Source organism: Varanus komodoensis, unplaced genomic scaffold (genome assembly GCF_004798865.1).
Source record: "Varanus komodoensis strain SLA01 unplaced genomic scaffold, ASM479886v1 scaffold28, whole genome shotgun sequence".
Lineage (NCBI taxonomy): Eukaryota > Metazoa > Chordata > Lepidosauria > Squamata > Varanidae > Varanus > Varanus komodoensis.
The window spans coordinates 2,176,044-2,198,453 of record NW_025335727.1 but is presented as its reverse complement, the minus strand read 5'-3'; the positions used below and the strand labels follow the sequence as shown (position 1 = coordinate 2,198,453).

The 22,410-nt window shown below is 44.0% G+C and overlaps 1 protein-coding gene across 1 annotated transcript in view; it reads right to left on the bottom strand.

Moving 5' to 3' along the window:
• The window catches only part of LOC123025567 (guanine nucleotide exchange factor DBS-like), a 33,568-nt gene that overhangs the window by 4,649 nt on the left and 6,509 nt on the right, over positions 1-22,410 (bottom strand). The window contains exons 5-9 of the mRNA XM_044434397.1: positions 19,072-19,164; positions 12,520-12,612; positions 7,971-8,096; positions 5,950-6,171; positions 489-581 (exon numbers count right to left, since the gene is read on the bottom strand). Coding sequence (XP_044290332.1) covers positions 489-581; positions 5,950-6,171; positions 7,971-8,096; positions 12,520-12,612; positions 19,072-19,164 — 627 coding nt within the window. The remainder of the gene's footprint in view (positions 1-488; positions 582-5,949; positions 6,172-7,970; positions 8,097-12,519; positions 12,613-19,071; positions 19,165-22,410) is intronic.

Here is a 22,410-nt window from a genome sequence, read left to right as displayed (position 1 = left end):
AAAAATCCTTTTTTTTTTAAAGTTGCCAATAAATGTTAAACCAGATGACTATCAGGTATCTGTAAAACAATATTTTAAAAATGAGAGTGGAGTGCACGATGCATTAGAGAGCAAAAGCAGAGAGAAACCGGAGGCCATAAAAATTGCGCATCTCTTCTTGAAGGAGATACGCCTAGGCACAATCACAATCTATAGGAGGACGTTCCACAGGGGACAAGATCTAGCTAGGGGCAAGACGACTGAGAGAGGGAGAACGGTTGTGAGTAGGACTGGTGGCAGGGCAGGCTAAGCCCCCCCCCCCCTTCCACCTGTCTTGTCTCTTCTCTAGACAGGGGAGGCAGACTGTGCTTTTGCAGGATGGATCTGGCACCTCCATTTCACCTGAGGAGGTACCATTGCACCTTAAGAGAACAGTGCCCTGCTTGAGCCCGACTAGCGATACCGCAGAAGAAGGAAAAAGTTAACGGGAAAAATATGGCTTACAATACCTGAATAATGTACACTTCTTCTCTGCCATTGTACCAGATCTCAAATTTCTTGTTATCCCCTTTGACGTTTTCAGTAATGCCGACAGTGCTCATCTGTTTAAAAGAGAATCCTAACTGCAGAACATGATTTATTACCTTCACAATATATTCCCCTCCTTTTACTTGCCACAGCTGAGCACATGAAAACACAACAACGTAAGAGTGGAGTTTCTTAATAGGGAAATGACAGGCATTTCAGCTCCATGATACCCAAGCCCACTCCCTACATACATGCAACCTTATCTCATAAATTGGCTGTTGTCTCAGTGCGAACACCCCACACCTCATCGCCGCTGTGGTGTCACAAAATGTTCACAAGCGGTATAGTTTCTGTGAGCTGCACCTCAATTTAGGTTTTCTAAGGAAGGGTCGTAGGCTCTAGGGAAAGATGCCCAGGCTGATGGCAGAGATTCACAATAGAAGGGAAGGGAAGGGAAGGGAAGGGAAGGGAAGGGAAGGGAAGGGAAGGGACGACTCTCTGGATGTCTGTGTTCATCCATATATTGGACTTGGGTGCACTGCACACAGACTACAATCTATAGTTACCAGATTCATTTGTTTGTTGGTTATATTTCTACCCTGTTTTCCCTCCAAGGTGGCTTGCTTGCTTCTCCTATTCCTATTGCTCATCTCCATCATCCTCAGGATTTCATGGACTCCATGGCAACCATGACAAACATGCCCCAACGTGGCATGAGCCCAATGCATGCAGCAAGGCACATTCTGGGCATGGGGATAATGACCCGAAGGTGTGGGATCAGTCCCTTTGCCAGAGTCAGACCACTGCCAGTTGAACTTTAGACTAAAGGTGACTTTCCCACCTGCAGGGTGGGGGACCTATTAAGATGTTCTGCCCCCAGAGGGCAGAGACATTAATGCTGCTTCCTCTCCAGTGATACTTTTGGAGACTGCTGTGTTGCTGCTGCAGAGGTAAATATGGAGGATGCAAAATTGATCTAGATGCCTGAGTGGGGGAAGTTACTTCCCCCCACAAGTTATCTCCAACAAGAGTGCTGTTTCCTTGTGGCTCACAGAAAAGGGAAGGAGTGGATTTGATGAGGTTTACTGGATGGGGTGCAGACAGCATGTGTGTGTGAGAGGATGTATGCGTATGTGTCCACGTGGGAGTGTTTGCACAACAGAATGAAAGAAAGATCATGTATGTGCATGAGTGTATTTGTGTATTGCACACAGGGGTGCAGTCTGAGTCACCGCAAAGGCCATGCGTGCTTCTGCTAAGTGTTCCTCAGGCAGAGGTGTCTTAGCCTTGCATTGTGAAAACTTGGCCAAGATGTTAATCAATGATGAGCAAAAAATACACTTCGCTGCTCAGCTGTGGGGACCTCCTGCTTATCAGGTAAATGTGCCCCAGGATTAAACCAGGAAGGTTTTTGCCAGAAAAGATCCACGGAGCTGCAGTACGACACACACTATTAAAGTAAAATAGTTCTAAAATGGGCATGCCTGCTCAAGATTCCTCCTGGGAAAGAACTGCATCACAGTAGGGTGGCTTGATTTAGCTCCAGGCTCATCGATAGATCACATCTTGGGGCTTAGCTCAGCCAGTCAGACTGCTTACAGATTTGGGAATCTCCCCGCTGTGGCAAAGAGGTGGTTTAAGTAGCACAAGAGTTGCACAAGGCAGGCTATCCAAGGGCTGGAAATTTTTTATTTATTTTCGATTTATATCCTGCCTTTTTCCTAAAGGGCTCAAGGCAGCTTACATCTCCTCCTCCATCTTATCCCCACAACAACAACCCTGTGAGGTAGGTTGGGCTGGGAGTCTGTGACTGGCCCAAAGTCACCCAGTTGGCTCCATGGCTGAGCCGGGACTAGAACCCAGATTGTCTGAGTCCCGGTCCCATGCTCTTAACCACGACACCACACTGGCTCTCTATCAATGTGAAGGACTCCAAGGACCAAGGTGCAGCCTGCTGTCCCTCAGCCCTGGAAGTCCAGCAGCCACGTGGGAAGTGTCATGACTCAGAAATCACATGGCAGCTTATCTAGCCAAATCGAGAACAGCTGCACCCACACAGAAGCCCCCATAAGAACAGTTTTGCTTACTGGGACCAAGGATTCTTCTCACCAAGCATCTGGTTTCCCACACTGGCCAACCACATGCTTCTGGAAAAGTCTTAGAACAGCCGCAGACCTCCTCCACCATTTGCATGCTTCTCCAGAAATGGGTATTGAAAGCCACACAGGCCCTAAGCTTGGAAGATCTGTTTACTTGCCATGGCTCATAGCCACAGACGGATTTGGCCTCTTTGTGTTTAGTTAATCCCATGCGTGGTTCATCAGGAAGAGCAACCCTATGCCCCAGGCGGGTGCGGTCCTTCCAGACACCACAAGAAGCTCTTCTCCAGTGGCCTGGGCAGCAGGCTCCAGCAAAGGTTGTAGGGGAAGGGGAGGAGGAACCATGGGAGGGAAGGAAGAGGGTGTAAATTCACTGGCTTCACTGGCCTCTCCTCTCCTTCCAGTCCCTGCTTCTAGGAAGCTGAGAGAGTTCAGCAGGTTCAGAAGCCCATCTCTCAACGGGAGGCAAATTTAACTTGGTATAATATCTTCAGTTAGATCGATGGATTAAAGAGTGGTTGAAGAAAAATGCTAAATATAGAGAAGATACTAAGTCTGAAGTTATGATTGTACAGAAAGATAGTATGTGGCTGAGAGGAAGGACAAGTAAAATTTATAACATGTTTAGTAGAAGGGGAGGACCAAAATGACCCTCTTAAAGAATCCTGAGAAATAGACTGGGAAATAGAGCCGTCCCAAGGCTATGTTGCAAGGCGATGACATATAAAACCCTTTAATAAATAAATAAATAAATAAATAATAAATTTAAGAAGAAATATTAGTAATGGAGGAACATGTGGGATAGGAGAATTTTAAAATGTATGCTGTTAAGAATTAAAGAAAATGTTTACAAATTAGTTTGGAAATGGTACTTAACTCCAGTTAAATTGAATTACAGGAATAATAAATATTCCAATGTATGTTGGAGATGTAACATGGAGGTGGATACATATTTCCATATGTGGTGGGACTGTAAATATATAAATAAGTTTGGGAATTGGTTTTCGAAGAAATTAGTAAAATATTGAATCTAAATAATGAAATAGACCCTGGATAGTATTGATGTCACTATTTAGAGAGCAAGTGGGAAAAATATTAAAGAACTGATGACAGATTTAGTAACAGCAGTAAGATTAATAATAGCAAGGAAACAGAAAGCAAAAGGTGACAATCAAATACATTATTGGTATAAAGAAGTCTGGAATATAGCTATTAATGATCACTTAACTTGAGATATTAAGTTGAAAAAAGTCTCGATAAGTTAAAAAATGAAGATATTTGGAGACTGTTTATTGAATATGTTTTAATAAAGAGAAAGGGATGCGAACCATCACAAGAGTCACTGCAGTTCTGGAAAGGGAGTGCGAGTGAAGCAATACACGATTCTATCTATCTATCTATCTATCTATCTATCTATCTATCTATCTATAACATTTACACCGAGTAACATGTGTCTGTTGGTCCTGGTGGAAGGTAGCACTGTTACTAAGAGTTTGGGGGCAGTAAATAAATAAACAAATTGAGGAGGAGGAGGAGGAGGAGGAGGACACGGCAGCTGTGGCAGCAGCAGCCACCACCCCTACCCATCTTGCAAATTAAGCACAAATGGAGGTCAGAGAGGCTAATCCACCCAGTCATCCATTCAAGTGCAGACTGCAGGCAAGAAATTAGAGGAAGACTAAGACTTGAAGGGCAGCACTTGAAGGAACTAGAAAAGAGCGTGTTTAAGCCTTTTTCAGGGGAGACCAACGCCATGATCATCCACAGTCATACTGAATGGGTGTGGAAGCTGGACAGTGAAGAAAGTGGACAGGAAGAAAATTGCTGCGTTCAAACCAAGGTGGTGGAGGAGTTTTGTGAATATCCCAGAATGACAGAAAGGTGAACAAGTGGGCCTTCAGTCAAATCAAGCCAGAACTTGTCTTGGAAGCAAAACTGACAAAGCTGAGCTGCGTTTCGTCTTTCAGCATTGTTCGAAAACTCAACTGCACCTCTGATGCGAGGTTATGCTCTGTTCTTGTGTAGAAACTGAATTCAACAGCAGGTTTTACTTCTGGACTCATTCCCATAAACACACACAGACAGGGAAGCATATTTGAATCCATCCCTGTCATTCCTCCGCAGAACTGATTGGAAAAGCATGTATTTGTAACCTGAGCTGTGTTTCTGAGTGAGCATTCCTGAAATTCTATGTTAAGTGGAAGAACCACAGAGTTTTTCCTCCCTGGAGATGGGAGAATAAGGCTAGTTCTTAACCTGCTGCTTGATTCAACTGTCAAGGAAAGTATATTTTTGTACTTTTACAGCTTCTAAGGAGACATTAAAATACACAGCCAAGTTGTTCAAGGCAGATTACCAAAGCATAAGAAGCTGGATCTCAGTTTTGCTAGATTATTGCTGAATGGACTTATCACTTAGAAAGTTTTGCCCAGTCAGACTATTGTATAATCCCAAACCTAAAAACGGAATGCCAATGCTCCTAAAATGGTCTGGACCAGGGATGAGGGATCATTCCCATCCTGAGGACCACGGTCACCAGTGACACCTGTTGGGGCGGCATGCCAAGAGTGGGCATGACCACCACGGCCAGCCCCCACTCCCAAGCATCCACGTGGCCACCCTAGTCACACAACTGCCCCCTACTGCAACTCTCTGCTGAGTGGAACTGCCACGCCAGGATACCTGAAGCACCTTGAAGTGCAGCCCCTCCGTGAGCGGGCTTCATCCTGCCTTCACCCTTCCTGATGAGAACAGCAAGGGCTGAGGGAAGCCTTGGCGGATTCTGCATCAAGACATGCCCAGTGCCTCGAAGCAGGAGCACTCCAGGGTGCAGGCAAAAAATGGGGACCTCAGGAATGAGGAGGAGCCTCAGACAGAACTTGGACAGTATAAATAACCCACAGGTTGAAGTTCCCCATTCCTAATCTAGACAAACTTCTCTCCAACCTTCAGAACGTGGCAAAATCAGCCAGTAGAAGAGGCAGAAAAATCATTTGTTGCCAGTTCAACTGGAGAGTTTGAAGGAGGCGAAGAGCTGTGAGTTTAGTCGGACTAGAAGTGGCTTGGGAGATTCCAGGCAGTTGCACCAGGAATTGGGAGGTGGGATCTCCAGTTCTGTGACTGAAGCCTGTTTCAATTATTCTCCATTTGTTGATAGAACCAAGGCATCACAAGTTGCAGATGACCCCTCATCCTTTGGAGAAGGTCTTTCCATCTGCAACTCTGCAGGAAGCAGTAGCGGTGAGGTCATGTTTGCAGAGATACTGTTTCTCCATCAGGTTTAAATGAATGGGGGGCCACAGATGCCCACCTCTATTCCATTCTGCCATAAGATACCACTTACCTTTAAAGAATTTTTAAAGCTGTAGGATGGAGACTTCTCATGGCCATCTGTATTTTCTTCTCGCTTCTTGCAAAACAGTAGGATCTTTGCATATAGGAAGAGATGCCTCTGCATCGGCTTGAACCGAGCCAAATCTTTCACTTTGTTGTGGCCTTTCTTGTGATCGGTCCAAACATTGAAGGAGCCCTGAAGTAGCAGCTTGCCAAGCTCATGAACATCTCCCTAGAGAAAGGGGCAACAAAGGTATGAAGTATGGTTCTAGCTCTCCTTGTCCCAGTTTTACTTTAGCTTCATCCCATTCTTCAATCATTTCCACACAAGAAATATTCAGTTTCTGGAAGGACAGGCACATTAACTGGTTGCAGCAGAAACGGCAATAAATTTTGCAGCACCTTAAGTCCCAGAAAATGCATCTCAGCATCAGTGCCATTCCTTGGCAGAAAGCTGAGGCATACGTCAAATAAATAAACAAACTCTGGAGGGCTTTATCCCATATTTATCTTAGGTTAAGGCATTTTGGAGGACATCCATTTATAGGATCACCATACGTTGGAGATCAAACTGGTCAGTCCTAGAGGAGATCAACCCTGGCTGCTCTTTAGAAGGCCAGATACTGAAGATGAAACTCAAATACTTTGGCCACCTAATGAGAAGGAAGGACTCCCTGGAGAAGAGTCTAATGCTGGGAACAATAGATGGCAAAAGAAGAAGGGGGCGGCAGAGGTTGAGGTGGCTGGATGGAGTCACTGAGGCAGTTGGTGTGAGCTTAGGTGGACTCCGGGAGATGGTGGAGGACAGGAAGGCCTGGAGGAACGTTGTCCATGGGGTCGTGATGGGTCGGACACGACTTCGCGACTAACAACAACAAATATGTTGGAGACAAACTGACAGCACACGACCATGACTATAACAATGACAACAAACGTAATTAAATTGGCTATAGTCCAAGAAAACTTATGCAGCAATGCATTTGTCTCTAAGATGCCCAAAGACACTTTATTGGTTAAATTCAGACCCTTTGTGCCTAGAAGTTCTTAAGTCCACATCTAACTATCTTTAGATAGTCACCAATCACTTTGTTAGTGACCGTGTCCTGTTATTGTCCACATTAAGCTGATATAAGACTCAGTTGTAATCAAAGTGCAGGAGATACTTGCATTACCTACAAACATAGAATTTCTACTTCATAACTTAGATTCCTATTGAATTCAAGTTAGTCTTCTACTACGAATAGGGATTAAAAGGCCAGAGGGAAATAACATTTTAATATGGATGGCCTGCTGTCCAATGAGATAAAACATTTATATGACCTTACACCCCTTGAGATCTTCGGGTGAGGCCTTGCTCTGAGAACCCTCCCTGAAGGAGGTAAAAATGACATGTACTCAGAGTAGGGCCTTCTCTGTGGTGGCGCCCGGATTATGAAATGCGCTCCCCAGAGAGGTTCGCCTGGTGCCAAGCTTATACTCTTTTCTGTGCCAGGTCAAAACCTTTTGATTTAATCATTATTTTAAAGATTAGTATTTTAATGTAACAGTTGCTCTTTACTTAATTTATTTTTATTGGTTGCATGTTATTTATTTATTGTTATAGATTGTTTTAGTGTGTTTTTTTATTTTAATGATTGTAAACCGTCCTGAGATGCCATGCATAAGGGATGGCATATAAAAATTTTAAGTACATAAATAAATAAATGAACAATAAATAATAGTCTATATTGGCCATGGTGCACTAGAGAAAATGTAGAGAGAGGGGCGCAGCGAACACCCTGGGGATCAGAATGCCAAGCATGGATGCAGGGAGAGGGTCCCTTTCACTTGCAAGTCTCATCCCCAAAGTGGTGGGAGGAAGAGGAGAGGCTGGCAGTGGAAGGCACTGGCACGCATTTTTTGAGGGGGGGAAAATGCTTCGCCAGACACTCTCTGCCCAGAGCAGGCCACTTAGTGCTGGTCAATACTGTGGAACAATCAGCCCCGCAACGAGATTCCAGAGAATGCACTGGGAGCTCTCTCAACACATACCTCATACCCTGTAATCGCGATCTGGTGCATGGAGTCATTAGCCGACTTGATGATATCAAGCACTGTAGCCAGCGCTTCTTCCAGTTCAGCGGTGCCTTCTGAATTCTTGCTGCATTTCAACATTTCCTGATTTAAAATAGATACAAGTTGCATACTCAGCATTAGAACGCCTGGCAGACATTATCATTCAAGCAAACCTTAACTGGAGATCTCTGGCAAAAAAGACACACTTCTTGGATTTCATGCATGCAGCGATCTGCCAAGACAGAGCTTCCCATCTGGTGACATCTACAAAACAATTGGCAGTCTGCATTTCCTGTGAAATGGTGACTAAAACCTTAGAAACACCATTTCCTGATCAGAAATGGGGGTGGTGGGGGAGTAAATGCTACAATTCTCCTTGCCATGTAAAAGGACTATACACACAGTCAAGTGGTCACAAACACACTGGAGTTAAATGATCAGTTGCAGAATGGTGTCCTAGGTCCCTCACCCAATTACCTTGAGGAAAACGAGTAAAACTATGCTAAATATAGGCATGGTTCCCTTGTGGCCCTCAAGTTGGATGGCAACTCCCATGAGCCCTAGTCAGCAATGCCCATGGTGAGGGATGATGGGCATTGCAGTCCAGGAACATCTGAAGCAGCATATATTCCCCATCTCTGATGGAAAGGCATGTCACTGAAATGCATTACACATTAGCAACGCTATCACAATATATTGTTTCCCTTATTGTTCTCCCAGGGCATTTTGTTTGTCTTTTTAAGGAGAGGAGCTAGGAAGGCTATTCAGGACCCAGCCCCAAAATCTGGCCAGGCAGTTCCCAGTATCTCCATATTGGCTGGGGAATAGCTGGAGTTGTAAGGCTTATTTTGAATGATGCCCTAAAGCAGTAAAAATTGAAAATATTAGCTTTCTTAGCCTGTTTGCAAAATCAGGTAAACTCCACAAGGGCGGGGGGGGGGGGGGTCAGAAGTAACACTAAGCTGCCAACTTTCGCAGTCCTCTAGCTATTGGTGATATGAGCTCTGACTTCAATATACTGAAGTAAACTCTCCATAACTGTTGGCTAAGACTGCGTATAAATGCTGTGCCTCTGGGTGAGATGTCAATGGCATGGATAAGCAGTGTGCATATAAGAGCACTGCACATGAATAGTGTTACTGGGTATGCCAGTGTGAGAATGAAGGTGTTTGAGAGAGTATGTCGATCACGTATACACCGACGGGGCATTGCATGTACACAGAATGCCAAAGAATATATGCAGTTCTCCTTATGTCTTGCTGTTTGCAAACTGTATAAACCAAGAGCTGGTCCACAATGTTCTTGGGCATGTTTTGGAATAAACCCTCTGCTTGACCTTAACAGTGCTCCTCATCATTGCTGGTCTGTCATGTCCCTGGTTTAAAAAAGGACATTCAAAGGTTACCATCACATATATGAACTTATGAGCTCCTGGTGCCACTGGAAATTCTGCTCTCCCACTGCTGGGGATTTTTTGGGGTGGGGGCGGGTGTTGAGAGAAGACTCACTAGTGAACCTTTGGGTGAAACTAGGAGTCCTTTCTTCATTCTCATGTCTAGTGATCCTGGAACAGGCTGACCTTTAGACAAAACAAGGCTGCATTTTAGACAAGCAGGATCCACATTTTGGACAGGAGTTGCGTTTTTGCAAAATTGGTCAGTGTGCTTGGTTTCCATGGAACCATGCAACAAGGAAGGTTTATTCCATCTTTTTTTCTCTGAGAACTATGCAGTCCTGTTGCTCACCCAACCCAAAGACTGACTTTTTACTTCTTCCTTTTCAGTAGTAACTGGTTTGAAATATTCCCTCTGAGCTGAATGCCCAGACAGAATGAAAGTGACTGCCCTTAGATGTAATGGTACATTATGTCTTATCTGTATAAGAAAAAGGTTAGACAACACTTACTCTTATGGGCTTTCATTTCCTCTCTTATTTATGGCACAGTCGCAAGGAGGAGTTTAGAAAATTTCACATCAGTTTTCAATTCAACCATTTAAGAATTTTTTAAACCCCTTGAGAGGTATATAAGAATTACTAATAAGTAATTGGCTTATGGAAAAAGAGAAAGCATCTGCAGACAATCCACACATTCCAGTGTAATGTCTTGTTCAGCCAAAAGAGATCTTGGCCAAGGCTCAAGACTTTAAGCAGGAGCCAGCCAGCAAGCTTGCCTTCACAGAATTTGCACAAGTAGGGCAAGATGCTGGTGAGAAACTGTGGAGCAGAATTTAAAGGCAGGCGGAGATCAACAGCCTAAGGTTTGATGAGTGGAATTAGTGAAGGAAAGAGAAAATGCAGGAGCACATTCTCGTAACAGGTGTGGGATCACCTGTTGAAGGAACTGTACTTCACTGATTGGCTTATTGAGATGATTGATGCCTGGGGATGCAGCACATCCAGCAGGACAGTAGTTGTCCTTCTGTCCAGCTGCTCCAAAGCACCACGTATTCAAGGGTAGGCATAGCTGAACACCTGCCAAGGGTTCACAGAACAGCAAGAGGCCACCAACAATAGTTCCTTGGAGCGCCTCTCTCTTATCTGCCTGTTCCCCACCTCTCTCTCTGGTCCAGACCATGCTGCTGCTGGTGAAAAGGACAAGCAGATGCCGTTGCCTGTTTGCACACCATTGAACACACGTGTCATAGCAGCTAGTGGCAATAGTAGGGATAAAGTAGACCCCTGTGGGTGCAGGCTCAAACCCTGGAGATGGCACTGCTTCTACCCTGTCTATATTCTGCCCCTCCGTAATTCTTCAGGTATTTCCTATCCACTTGAGTACATGGCTCAGTGTGTGCAGAACTGGTCAAACGTGATTTTATCCTGAGCACTGCACTGACCCTGCCAGAGAACTTTATTTTCCTAAGATCTAATCTTAACATGTGTTTACTGGTTGCCTTTTTTCCCCAAGGAGTAAGTAGAAAGAAAACCAGCACAGTTTATTAATGCTCTTCTATTAAGCTTGAAACTGAGATTGTTTCTAGTTGCTGTTTTCCAAAGATTTACTGTGTTGTGACTGATTCGGTGAACCACCTGCCTATGGACTGCACTACTTTCCCATCCTTTTAACACAAAAAATAGCAATGCTGCAATAAGAAAAAGATGGAAGCAGCACTGGAAAAACACAAGAGCATTTTGAATATCCACACTAACCTGCTAGAGTTGTCTAGCTCTTTGACAGAACCCAGCTTTTTCCAGAGCCGTGGTTAAGAGGAGCACAACGCACTGGAAGATTCCTGCCTTCAACAGAAGACTTAGCTGCACTCTTACAGACGGGCCTGGCTGTGAAGTTGGCCCACAACAAACTGACCATGAGGGCCACTTTTAATGTGCCTCCAGGTAAATATGTCCTGCAAGACTTCCTGTCTGTCTGTTTTTAGCAGCCAACACATCTGGGACAAAGGTTCTTTCTAGCTCAGCTTCTCTCTGTTGCACTAATTTGCAGGAGGGTTTTTACAGAGAGAGAGATTCAAGAGTAACTTCCCTTATTTGTGGCCCAAAGTAGTACAGTCCACAGTCTCCCTGCAGGAGTCATTATAGGCTCAATTGCACCTCATTATACAGTATGTGATAAACTAAGCCTCAGACTCAGTGCAGGTCTCCTGGCACTGCCAGTTCAAATACAAAATGCACAGTGCAGCTATCCATCTTTTCTTCCTTCCTTAACTGATGTTGCACAATAAGGAAAAAGATGGAAGAAGCAGTGAGAAAACAGGGGAGAACTGCAGGTGGATGACGGCAATGCCAGGCCCACCTCCCTGTTAAAATCCTGTGAACAAAGCCATATGATTGCACACTAAAAACCTCATCTGGAAGCATGCTCAGTGGATTTTTTCTGGAAACAAAAAAGACAGCAGCATTGTGAAAATACGGGAGGGCTGCATAATTTGAAGGCTGCAAAATTCCATGCATGAAGCAGCGTGACTGCATGATACAAACCTAATCAGAAAGCATCTTGGGGCTCAGGACTCAACCTTTATCTGGTGAGTTGCTTTTAAGACTGGACTAAGGTCCATATTTTAATGTATAGGTGTGATTTTTTTGAACCGATTGGCTGAGTTCTGAGTGGTTAAACTTAAAATAGATGCTGGATTAATGGACAAAATCTATTCAGTACAAGATGCATCATGTTATGTTTCTCCTTTGTTTTTGTTTAAATACTAGCTATGGGGTCAAATGGTTTGTGTGGCATATTCAGGATGGATGGAGATGAAAGTTCCTCTGGGTATGTGCAGAATGCCTTCCCCTGACCACCACAGATCAACTACCAGTCACTAGGTAGCTGGAATCATCAAGCCAGATCTTTCGGCAAGCTTGAACGGCACTCTGTCAGTGTTCCCCAAGCTGGCACCCTCATGAATGCGTAATATTTTAATTCCCACTGGCCATGCTGGCTGGAGATGAAAGGAGCCATCGTCCAACATATGTGGAGGGTGCTGCGTTGTGAAAGGCTGTGGCACATGATCAAGCACTCCCGCCTCCCACTACTTCTCCTTGCAGAAAGTAGCTTTTTGGATTCTGTTCTTACTTTCAAAAGCAGCTGGTACTTGGTAATCCTCTGCACAGGCTTCAAAAGATAAGCGTCAAGGGAGAGTTTATGGTCTAGTTTCCGCTGACATTCCTGGAAAAGAATGGAAAGGAGAAAAGTGACAATACAGTGCTGCTGGTCTGAAAACTGGCCACAACATGCTAGAACTCCAAGAACAACATTACAGATTAGTGTCTTTTTATGCCCAGAAACTTATTTTTATTAGGTAGGTTTATACATATGAGTATCATCTGGCAGCTTAAAAAAGGTGGTTTTACTTTTAACATGCTGTGATGTTGTATCTCAGACTTCAATAGCAGCTCTCTGAAACAGTTCACAATGCATTAAAATCCACAAAACACCCAGTATTCCCCAGATACGTCCCCACGTCTTTGAAGCATAATTAGGAACTAGACTCACACGCACCTAGTCTAAAATTTGTCAATGTATTATTGCTGATGGATGAACCAACTCTATTCTAATTCATAATTTGCTCTTCAAATTAAAATGCAGCAGAAAAACTTGGATCTATGTTCTTATGAGATTTCAAGGCATCTTCATGTTTTTGCAAATGATTGTGACTTCAGTGCATTTAAGGAACATGATATACAGGCTATGGTGCTCTTTTCCAACCCATGCATCAGGATGCATCCTCTTTCAAAAGCTGCTAGCGCATGTGTTTTCTTTATAACTGCAGTAAGTTGTCATATGTGACTCTGTGGGTAAAGATGGCAGCTGCAGAAAGAGCTGAAGCAAAATCAACAACAAACATACACTTCTGTTGCAGGATTTGAAATTGTGCCGACTTTGTTTCTTCCAATGTGACAGACTGTTTTGTGTTTTCAGATGCAAACTTTTGGCGAAGTGTGGCAGGAAAGGTGCAGCTGAAGGTGCACAGGGCTTTTTGTCTTTGCAAGCTTGACGGCAACAAACAACTGAGCATGCACAACGATAGTGGAGTGAATCTGGCTGCTAACCATGCCAACAGTGCAAACTGCACAGGTGCAGAAAATAAACTCATAACCCCTCTCAGGATGAATTACAAAAATATGGGCATTTCTTGGACTGAAGTCAAGAATTGTGAACATGCAAGATTAGATTTACAAACTGACTTGTTCTGAGCTTCACTGGCAATGCTACATGTGTGGTTCCAGTAATTTTTTTCTCAGCATTGTTCTCCTGGGTTTGTAACATGAGATGTAGCACAGGAAGGTTGGGAGAGGGGTTGTGGTTATACAAAGGGATTCCACCTCCTTTGCCAGAAGACCTCATAGGGACTGGAAATTTGGCCCTGGAGCTAGGCCAGAGAAATAGACAAGGGATGCTGACATTCACCCCACTGCCTATCAGTCTCACAACCCAAGCTGGTGGAGGTGTTAGTGTGGTACTGGAAAGCCCCTGAATAGTCCTCCTGAGGAATTTCGATATTCACACCTGGTCTTCATTGTCAGTTCAGAACAACCATGAGGTGGCCTAATTATGTTAATGACTCAAAAACAGAGTATACTTTAGACTGGTGTTTTGAGCTGGATGAAGCTTAGGCATTTGCAAAGGGCTGTGTGTGTGTGTGGGGGGGGCTTCCTTGTATCCCCATTATCATTGGAGGCTGCATATCTTCCTGGACTGGATCTACTGGTGGGACACTAGTGGTCCCTGCCCTACCCACACGGTGAATTCAGGAGTAATTCTGGGTGATTATTCCTCAGCTCCTTGACAACTGAGCTATGGAGTTCCATATGGCAGTACGTGTTCCCCATTGCTGTTTAACATCTGCATAAAGCAGAAGACTGTAGTCATTAATGGATTTGGGGCAAAGTCCCGTCCACACCTAATGATGTACGGTGTTGTGCCCGTCACCCGAATCGGTTGAGCTAGTACAAGTCTTGGATCAGTGCTGGTTGCCACAATCTGGGGTTCAGAATCTTCCCCAAGACCTGAGAAAGGTCTTGGGGAATGGCTCCATACTCCAGGGGACTCCTTGGGACCAGGACATGTGAGTGATCTCTTTCTCCCTCGATAGCCCACATGGTCACTGACGTCATCAGATGAGGTGCTTCCCTGTGGCCTGTTTAGAGTCAGCTTGGGATACAGCTTTCCATTTTCCAGTTTCCTCTCTGAGAAATTCCCTGCCAGTTGTCAAGCAGGCACCAACATTTGTTTGTTTGTTTGTTTGGAATCTTTCCAGGCTGTCCAATCACTCTGCGTCTCTGAATGGCTTACAACAAAATCAATAAATACAACAGTATAAATATAAATATCATAAATTCCCCAAACAATAATAAAACTAAATAACTCATGACTGAAAAAAAATAATTAAAATCTATTAAACATTAAAATATTGGGTAAATAAAAAGGTCTTGACCTGGTGCCAAAAAGCATATAGTGTCAGTGCCAGGCAGACCTCTCTGGGGAGCGCATTCCATAGCTGGGGTGCCACCGCAGAGAAGGCCCTCCTCCGGGTATTCTGTCTCCTAATCTTCTTCAAGGAGGGTTCCTGGAGCAGGGCCTCTGCTGCAGATCTTAAGGGGGAGGAGGGCATGTAGGGAAAAAGACGTTCCTTCAGGTATCCTGGTCCCAAGCCATTTAGGGCTTTATAGGTCATAACCAGCACCTTGAATTGAGCCCGGACTTCAACTGGAAGCCAGGGGAGCTGGTAGAGGACCAGAGTTATATGAGAGCAACGCCCAGTCCCCGTCAGCAACCTGGCAGCTCTACTTTGCACCATTTGAAGTATCCGGACCGTCTTCAAGGGCAGCCCCACGTAGAGCACGTTACAGTAGTCCAACCGGGAGGTTACCATTGCATGTGTCACCAATGCTGCTTTGTTTCTTATGTCTGCTGAATATATTTTTATTTAATAAAGCAAAGATTAGGGTATATATTGATTTTAAATGTTGTTTTGTACTCTGCCTCTTTTCAAAATGTAGAGCAGTGAAGCTCAAAATAAAATAAATGGAAGACCAAACCTGAGAGCTAGGCCAGGCAAGGGAAGATTCCTCCAGTGACTTAACTTTACAGTGATTTTTTTAGCAAGAGGAAAGTCACTCATGGAGTGCCCCATCAGTGGTACAGAGGGTCTCCTATCAGCTCACTCTGCTGCATGTGTAGATCCACACTGGATTTCAGAGTGCAATGAGAAGAGTAGCCTGGAAGAGGGGTAATGAATAGCTGTGTTTGTTGGCCCCAAGACCAATGCTTATCATATATCACTTGGCTTTTTCCAAAGTTCCGCGTTATTTGCCTCAGGATCAGTTTAGCTGTCTCCTTGATTGAGCTGTTTTTCAACAGATTCCAGTAAAACACATGGTTAGAGTTCATTATCAGGATGGCGGGAACATGGCCAGACCCGCGATATATTCTGAAGATCAAGTATTCTTTAGAAAATATCATATTCCTGTTTTTAAGGTCTTCTGTTCTCTTTTTAGACATTGAGAGACTATAACCTATTCACTCTCTCTGTCTCTCTCTTCCTCTCTCCATATGTGTGCGTATGTGTGTGTGTAAGGCCATAAAAAGCAGGTACACCCATAGATTATTCACTATTTTAGGGGTGAGCAACATACTCCTTGCAAACCACATGCAGCCTTGTCAGATGTTCTTGAAGGCCTCCACCATGGTTGCTGCTGCAAAGTTCAGAACGAAAACCATGCAATTTTCCCTTTCAGCATGGCATGCAGGGAGTGTACTCCTTGTTGAGGAGAACTCTCTTTCGGGAAGCCTCCCCTGAGCACGATTCTGCTCTCCAACAGGGTAAATGCACTCCTGCACCCTGCTAAAAAAAAAGGCTGCCTTTTCGCCATAGCCTTGCCACCAAGCTCTCCCAAGATGATGGGAGGACCTTCAGCAGCCACTGAGGCAGCCCAGTGGGTCCTGGGGGGGTGGGTGTTCCTCAACTTGCCCAGAGCAAGAGCAAAGGGCTAGCACTAGTAACGCCAGAAGGAATGAAGTGCAGGGTCAAAGCCGGAAGGACACTCAGTTGTGGATGTATCTGGTGGTGAAAGGAAAGTCTGATGCTGTAAAGAACAATACTGCATAGGAACCTGGAATGTAAGATCTATGAATCAAGGCAAGTTGGACATGATCAAACATGAGATAAGACTGAACATCAACATCTTGGCAATCAGGGAACTAAAATGGAAAGGAATGGGTGAATTTAATTCAGTTGACCATCATATATACTACTGTGGGCAAGAATCCTTCAGAAGAAATGGAGTAGCCTTCATAGTCAATTAAAGAGTAGGAAAAGCAGTACTGGGATACAATCTCCAAAATGACAGAATGATCTCAGTTCAAATCCAAGGCGAACCATTCAACATCACAGTAGTCCAAGTCTATGCCCCAACCACTGGTGCTGAAGATGCTGAAGTTGACCGGTTCTATGAAGGCCGACAACACCTTCTAGAATTAACACCCAAAAATGATGTCCTTATCATCATGGGGGATTGGAATGCTAAAGTAGGAAGCCAAAAGATAACCAAAATAGCAGGCAAGTTTGGCCTTGGAGTACAAAAGGAAGCAGGGCACAGGCTGGTAGAATTTTGTCAAGAGAACACGCTGGTCACAGCAAACACTCTTTTCCAACAACCCAAGAGACGACTCTGCACATGAACATCACCAGATGGTCAACACAGAAATCAGACTGACTATGTGCTCTGCAGCCAAAGATGGAGAAGCTTTATACAGTCAGTAAAAAAAAAAAAAAAAGACCAGGAGCTGACTGTGGCGGAGATCATGAGCTTCTTGTTCCAAAATTCAGGCTTACATTGAAGAAAGTAGGGGAAAGCACTAGGCCACTCAGGTATGACCTAAATCATATCCCTGATGAATATACAGTAGAGGTGACAAATAGATTTAAGGAATTAAATCTGATAGACAGAGTGCCTGAAGAACTATGGACAGAGGTTTGCAACATTGTACAAGAGGTAGCAACTAAAACCATCCCAAAGAAAAAAAAAAGCAAGAAAGCAAAATGGCTGTCTGAGGAAGCTTTACAAATAGCTGAGGAAAGAAGGGAAGTGAAAGGCAAGGGAGCAAGAGAAAGACACACTCAATTAATTGCAGAATTCCAGAAAATAGCTAGAAGAGATAAAAAGGCCTTCTTAAATGAACACTGCAAAGAAATAGAGGAAAACAATATAATGGGAAAGACTTGAGATCATTTCAAGAAAACTGGAGATATGAAGGGAACAAAATTCATTATTCAAAATCCTAAAAGACAATGCAGTTAAAGTGCTACACTCAATATGCCAGCAAATTAGGAAAATGCAACAGTGGCCACAGGATTGGAAAATGTCAGTTTACATTCCAATCCCAAAGAACGGCAACACCAAAGAATGTTCAAAATACAATTGTGCTCATTTCACATGCTAGCAAAGTTATGCTCAAAATCCTACAAGCTCAGCTTCAGCTGTATGTGGACTGAAAACTACCAGAATTGCAAGCAGGGTTTCAAAGAGGCAGAGGAACTGTACATACATGGCTGCCACCCTGCCTATTTAACTTATATGCAGAGCACATCATACGAAAGGCAGGGCTAGATGGAATTAAGATTGCTGGGAGAAATATCAACTACCTCAGATACACAGACTATACCACTCTAATGGGAGAAAGTGAAGAGGAACTAAGGAGCCTCTTGATGTGGGTGAAAGAAGAGAGTGCAGAACTTGGCTTGAAACTCAACATTAAGAAAACTATGATCATGGCATCCTGTCCTATCACTTCCTGGCAAATAGATGGGGAAGAAATGGAGGTAGTGATGGATTTTATTTTCCTGGGCTCCTAGATCACCACAGATGGGGACTGCAGCCAAGAAATTAAAAGACGCTTGATCCTTGGGAGGAAAGCTATGGCAAATCTAGACAGCATATTAAAAAGCAGAGACATCACCCTGCCAACAAAAGTGCGTACAGAGAAGGCTATGGTTTTCCCAGTTGCAATGTATGGCTGTGAGAGTTGGACCATAAGGAAAACTGAGAGCCGAAGAATTGACACCTTTGAAATGTGGTGCTGGAGGAGACTCCTGAGAGTCCCTTGGACTGCAAGGCGATCAAATCAGACAATCTTAAAGGAAATCTACCCTGAGTGTTCTTTAAAAAGTCAGATACTAAAGATGAAACTCAAATATTTTGGCCACCTAATGAAAAGGAAAGAGTCACTGGAGAAGATGCTAATGCTGGGAACAATTAAAGGAAAAAGGAGAAGGGGATGGCAGAGGTTGAGATGGCTGGGTGGGGTTACTGGGGTAGTCCGTGTGGGCTTGGGTGGACTCCGAGGGATGGTGGAGGACAGGAGAGCCTGGAGGAATGTTGTCCATGGAGTCATGCAGTTCAGACACAACTTAGCAACTAAACATAAAACAAGCAAGAAGGGTAGCGGTTTAGATAAGAAGGTAAGGATCAGATCAAGTTTAGTGAATAAGTGATATAGGAAGGTTACATGAATCCACATGGTCTTGTTTCTTCTGCAGTTGGTCCAGGGTTACAAAATTAATTTATCTGAGAAGAGGTGAGGCTGTGGAATAGCTTAGCTGCCTGGAACCTAACTAATACCCACCTGGAAGAAAAGACTGTCTCCACATTGTCTCCAGAGAGCCTCTGACCTTGGCTTGTTTTGGCAATATTTTTCATATATTTGGAGATCTTCTTTCTGCAACAAAAAGGAAACAAGTTTCAAGCAACAAAAGTTGAAGTATCCAACTGAAATTCTTTCCTAAATAAATAAGGTGGACTGACCCTTCTTACTATGGTTCGTGACTCAGGAGCCAGCTAAGCTGTCTGGACTTTCCCTCCAGTGCCTCTGTTTCCAAGAACAAGCGCCCTCTTCCCCACACAACCAGAGATGCACACAAAACATACATACAGGCCTTCCCTTAACCGAAGATCTCCATCCCCTTCAAATCAGTTTCAGAGCTTCTTGGCTAGGCCTGCATGCCACCATTCAAACCACACCGGACAGAACTGTGGTACCAGGACTTGCTCACGAGAAGCAATTAGGATGGAACCATCATCGTGAGCCGAGCAGTCGCTCGTGTTCCACAGTGGGAAAGGATCTGCTCCAATGGCGCCCAGGAAGCACACCTCTGTGGAGTTTGGGAAGGCTCTGACTAAGCAGGACTGAGAGCCTAGGGTTGAAGTGGACAGCTTGACTGAAAGGCTGATCCCGTATGTAGCTGTTGTGAAAAAGGCAGGCTCCATGCTGGGGTTCATAAAGAAAGGAATAGAAAATGAAACTGCTAATATCATCCTTCTCTCCTTCCCTCTTTTCCTCTCTGGCAGACTCAGATAAGACTTTGGAAGCTTACAAAACAGTTTAAATCAAAGTAGTATCCTCCTCAAGATATGGGAGATGCATCCACTTATGCAAACAGTTGATTCAAAACTGAAACTTCCTCCCCATCTCTCTCTTTTAGAAAAGCTTCTGACTCCACCCTCAAGGTGACTCTTGCTGCTTGAAAGCTAGATGGTGGGAACAGCAGACACTTCACAATTGTGGCCACTCATTTCCCGCCACTTCCAATGTCAACAAACTCCTTCTACATTTCCTCCACACAGCCAAAGCTCTCAAAATTCCCCTTCCTTTTTCAAAGACAGACAGGTTTACACCTTGAAACTTCCAAGTCAACTGCCTACTTTAGCCTCCTCCTCAGAATCAGATGAATCTGTCTGAGAAGACTGTAACATCTTAGTGCTGGGCCCCATCTTTTCACACTTAGAGGCTGGATATTCTCTGCCATAATTGTGAAATCAAAGCTTATGAGAAAGGGGCTTATAGCCTCTTTGTGGTAAGATCCTTATCTTTTTCTTTTTTGTTCTGACTCTCCTTGGGGTCTTCTACATTCATCTGCCCAGGAAAGTGTAAAAGTGCATCCCATCCCATTTTCAGGGGAAAGGAGTTTTGACAGCTGCCTGTCAAATTTCAGGCTCCTTTTTAAAATAAGATTTTGGCAGAGCAATGGGCATTTTTGAAAAGGGAAAAAGCTACTGTCTGTCTGTGTGTGACAGAGAGAGAGGGAGGGAGGGGATGGATGGATATTGTATGTCTGGAAATGTGCAGAAAAGGTCCACCAAGGAAATGCTTACAACATTTCAAGCCCTTTAGCTTTGAAAAATGGAGAATAAGAAGAGTCATGCTAGAAGAGCATACAATTATGTATGGTGAGGAGAAAGTGTATATGAAGCTGTTTTTCTTCCTCAGAATACCAGAATGTTCAGGACAGATGAAAACAAGAACTTCTTCCTATAGTACACAGTTAAATTATGGAATTTGCTACCTGATGTCGCAATTGACACCATCTTGAACAGCTTTAAAAATAAATTAAGCAAATTCTTGGAGGATGCACCTATCAATGGTTGCTATTTGCGATATCAGAGGCAGCCTGCTTCTGTTGCTGGGTAACATGGAAAGGAAGGTGCTATCGTATCCATGGGCTTTCCATGGGCAACTGGTTGGCCAGAGGACACTATTTAAGCCTTCGGTTTGAGCCAGCATGGTTCCTTGAGTTCTTACATGCCTCAGAACAAAATAATGCCCAGCTTTGGCAACCACCCCCCACCAGTCCATACCAATCTCTATCAGCAGCTGAGAAATTTCTTTTGGGCCAAAGAAAACATGGTCACTGCCCCAGTGGCTGATGAAACAGAAGGCTGCGATGCAGCAGCAAACAAAGAAACACACAGGGAAGGCAGCCTTGCACAGAGACTTTTGCCTAGTCCTTTAACCTAGCTACTGCCTCAAGAGAAGGAACAGCTTTTACGACCTGACGTATCTGTCTCCCTCGGGCTGAAATTGCACCATGCCAGGGAAGCCCAGGAATCCAAGAAAATTATTTTTGTCGGCATCATGGGTCAAGCACAGGGTTTTTCTTTGCACATTGAAAATAAGTCTTCAGTTATGGGCTGAGTTAGAGCAGATGCCTCTGTGCCTGCTTTTCAGTCCAAGAGGATTGCTTGAATGCTTCAGAGAAGGTGAAGGCCAGCAACAAAGGCGTATTTCTTTTCAGAGTGAAGCTCTCATTGCCTCTGCAAGATTTATAGTATCGTCCTTTTTATGAGGTATCAAGTTAACTGCTTTTAACAATCATTTCTTTTTCTTCATGGTGAAAATAATGGCACCATTTCTGTTTGCTGAGCTACGACCATGCATTGCAGCTTAAAATATGCAGCTCACAGAAGTTAATGGACTGTTTAAAGCAAAATTAACAGTTGATTAGTTTTAGGAATCTAAATAGCACGTTCTTCCATGCCTGGCAGACCACCAAAGCAACCAGAGCAACAGGAAAATAAAACCAAGAAGCTACACAAACACAAAAAGCAACACAAAGTGGATCATGGAAACGATCATGTGCACCAACTGCACACCATGGTTTTTGTGTGGTTGCTTGTCAGTCACTCCCCATGGAATCCCTCAAATTGTTTTGTAAGCTTCCTTGAGCTTAAACAATTGGCTTGAGATCATCTGAACTCTCAATGAAGGGCTCTGTGTGTCTATTGTTCTTGCCAGTATTTCTCTTCAAGGAACTCCAGTGAATGCTTTTTATGGTCAGTGTGCTAAAGTGATCACAGCAAGTTTCTCCCAACCTAGAGGGAAAGCACAAGGATGGGGAAGGATGGACTTGAGGGCCAAACCAGGACACAGGAATCCCATTTCTTCCTGAGCCATGAAGCTCATTGGATAACCTCAGGCCAGTCACAATTTCCCTGCCTGATCTAGAGAAAAATGTACCTAAGTGCTGGAGAAGCTGTGGGGTTAAATTTTAATCAATCAATTAGTTGAACCAACAATTAATGGTAGAAAGACAGACTGTCCTGCTTTGCACATAGCAATAGCCCAGAGTATGGGAAGTCATTGAAGGATGGGTCATTGCTGAGTTGTGTACTGTCATCATGTGTGAAT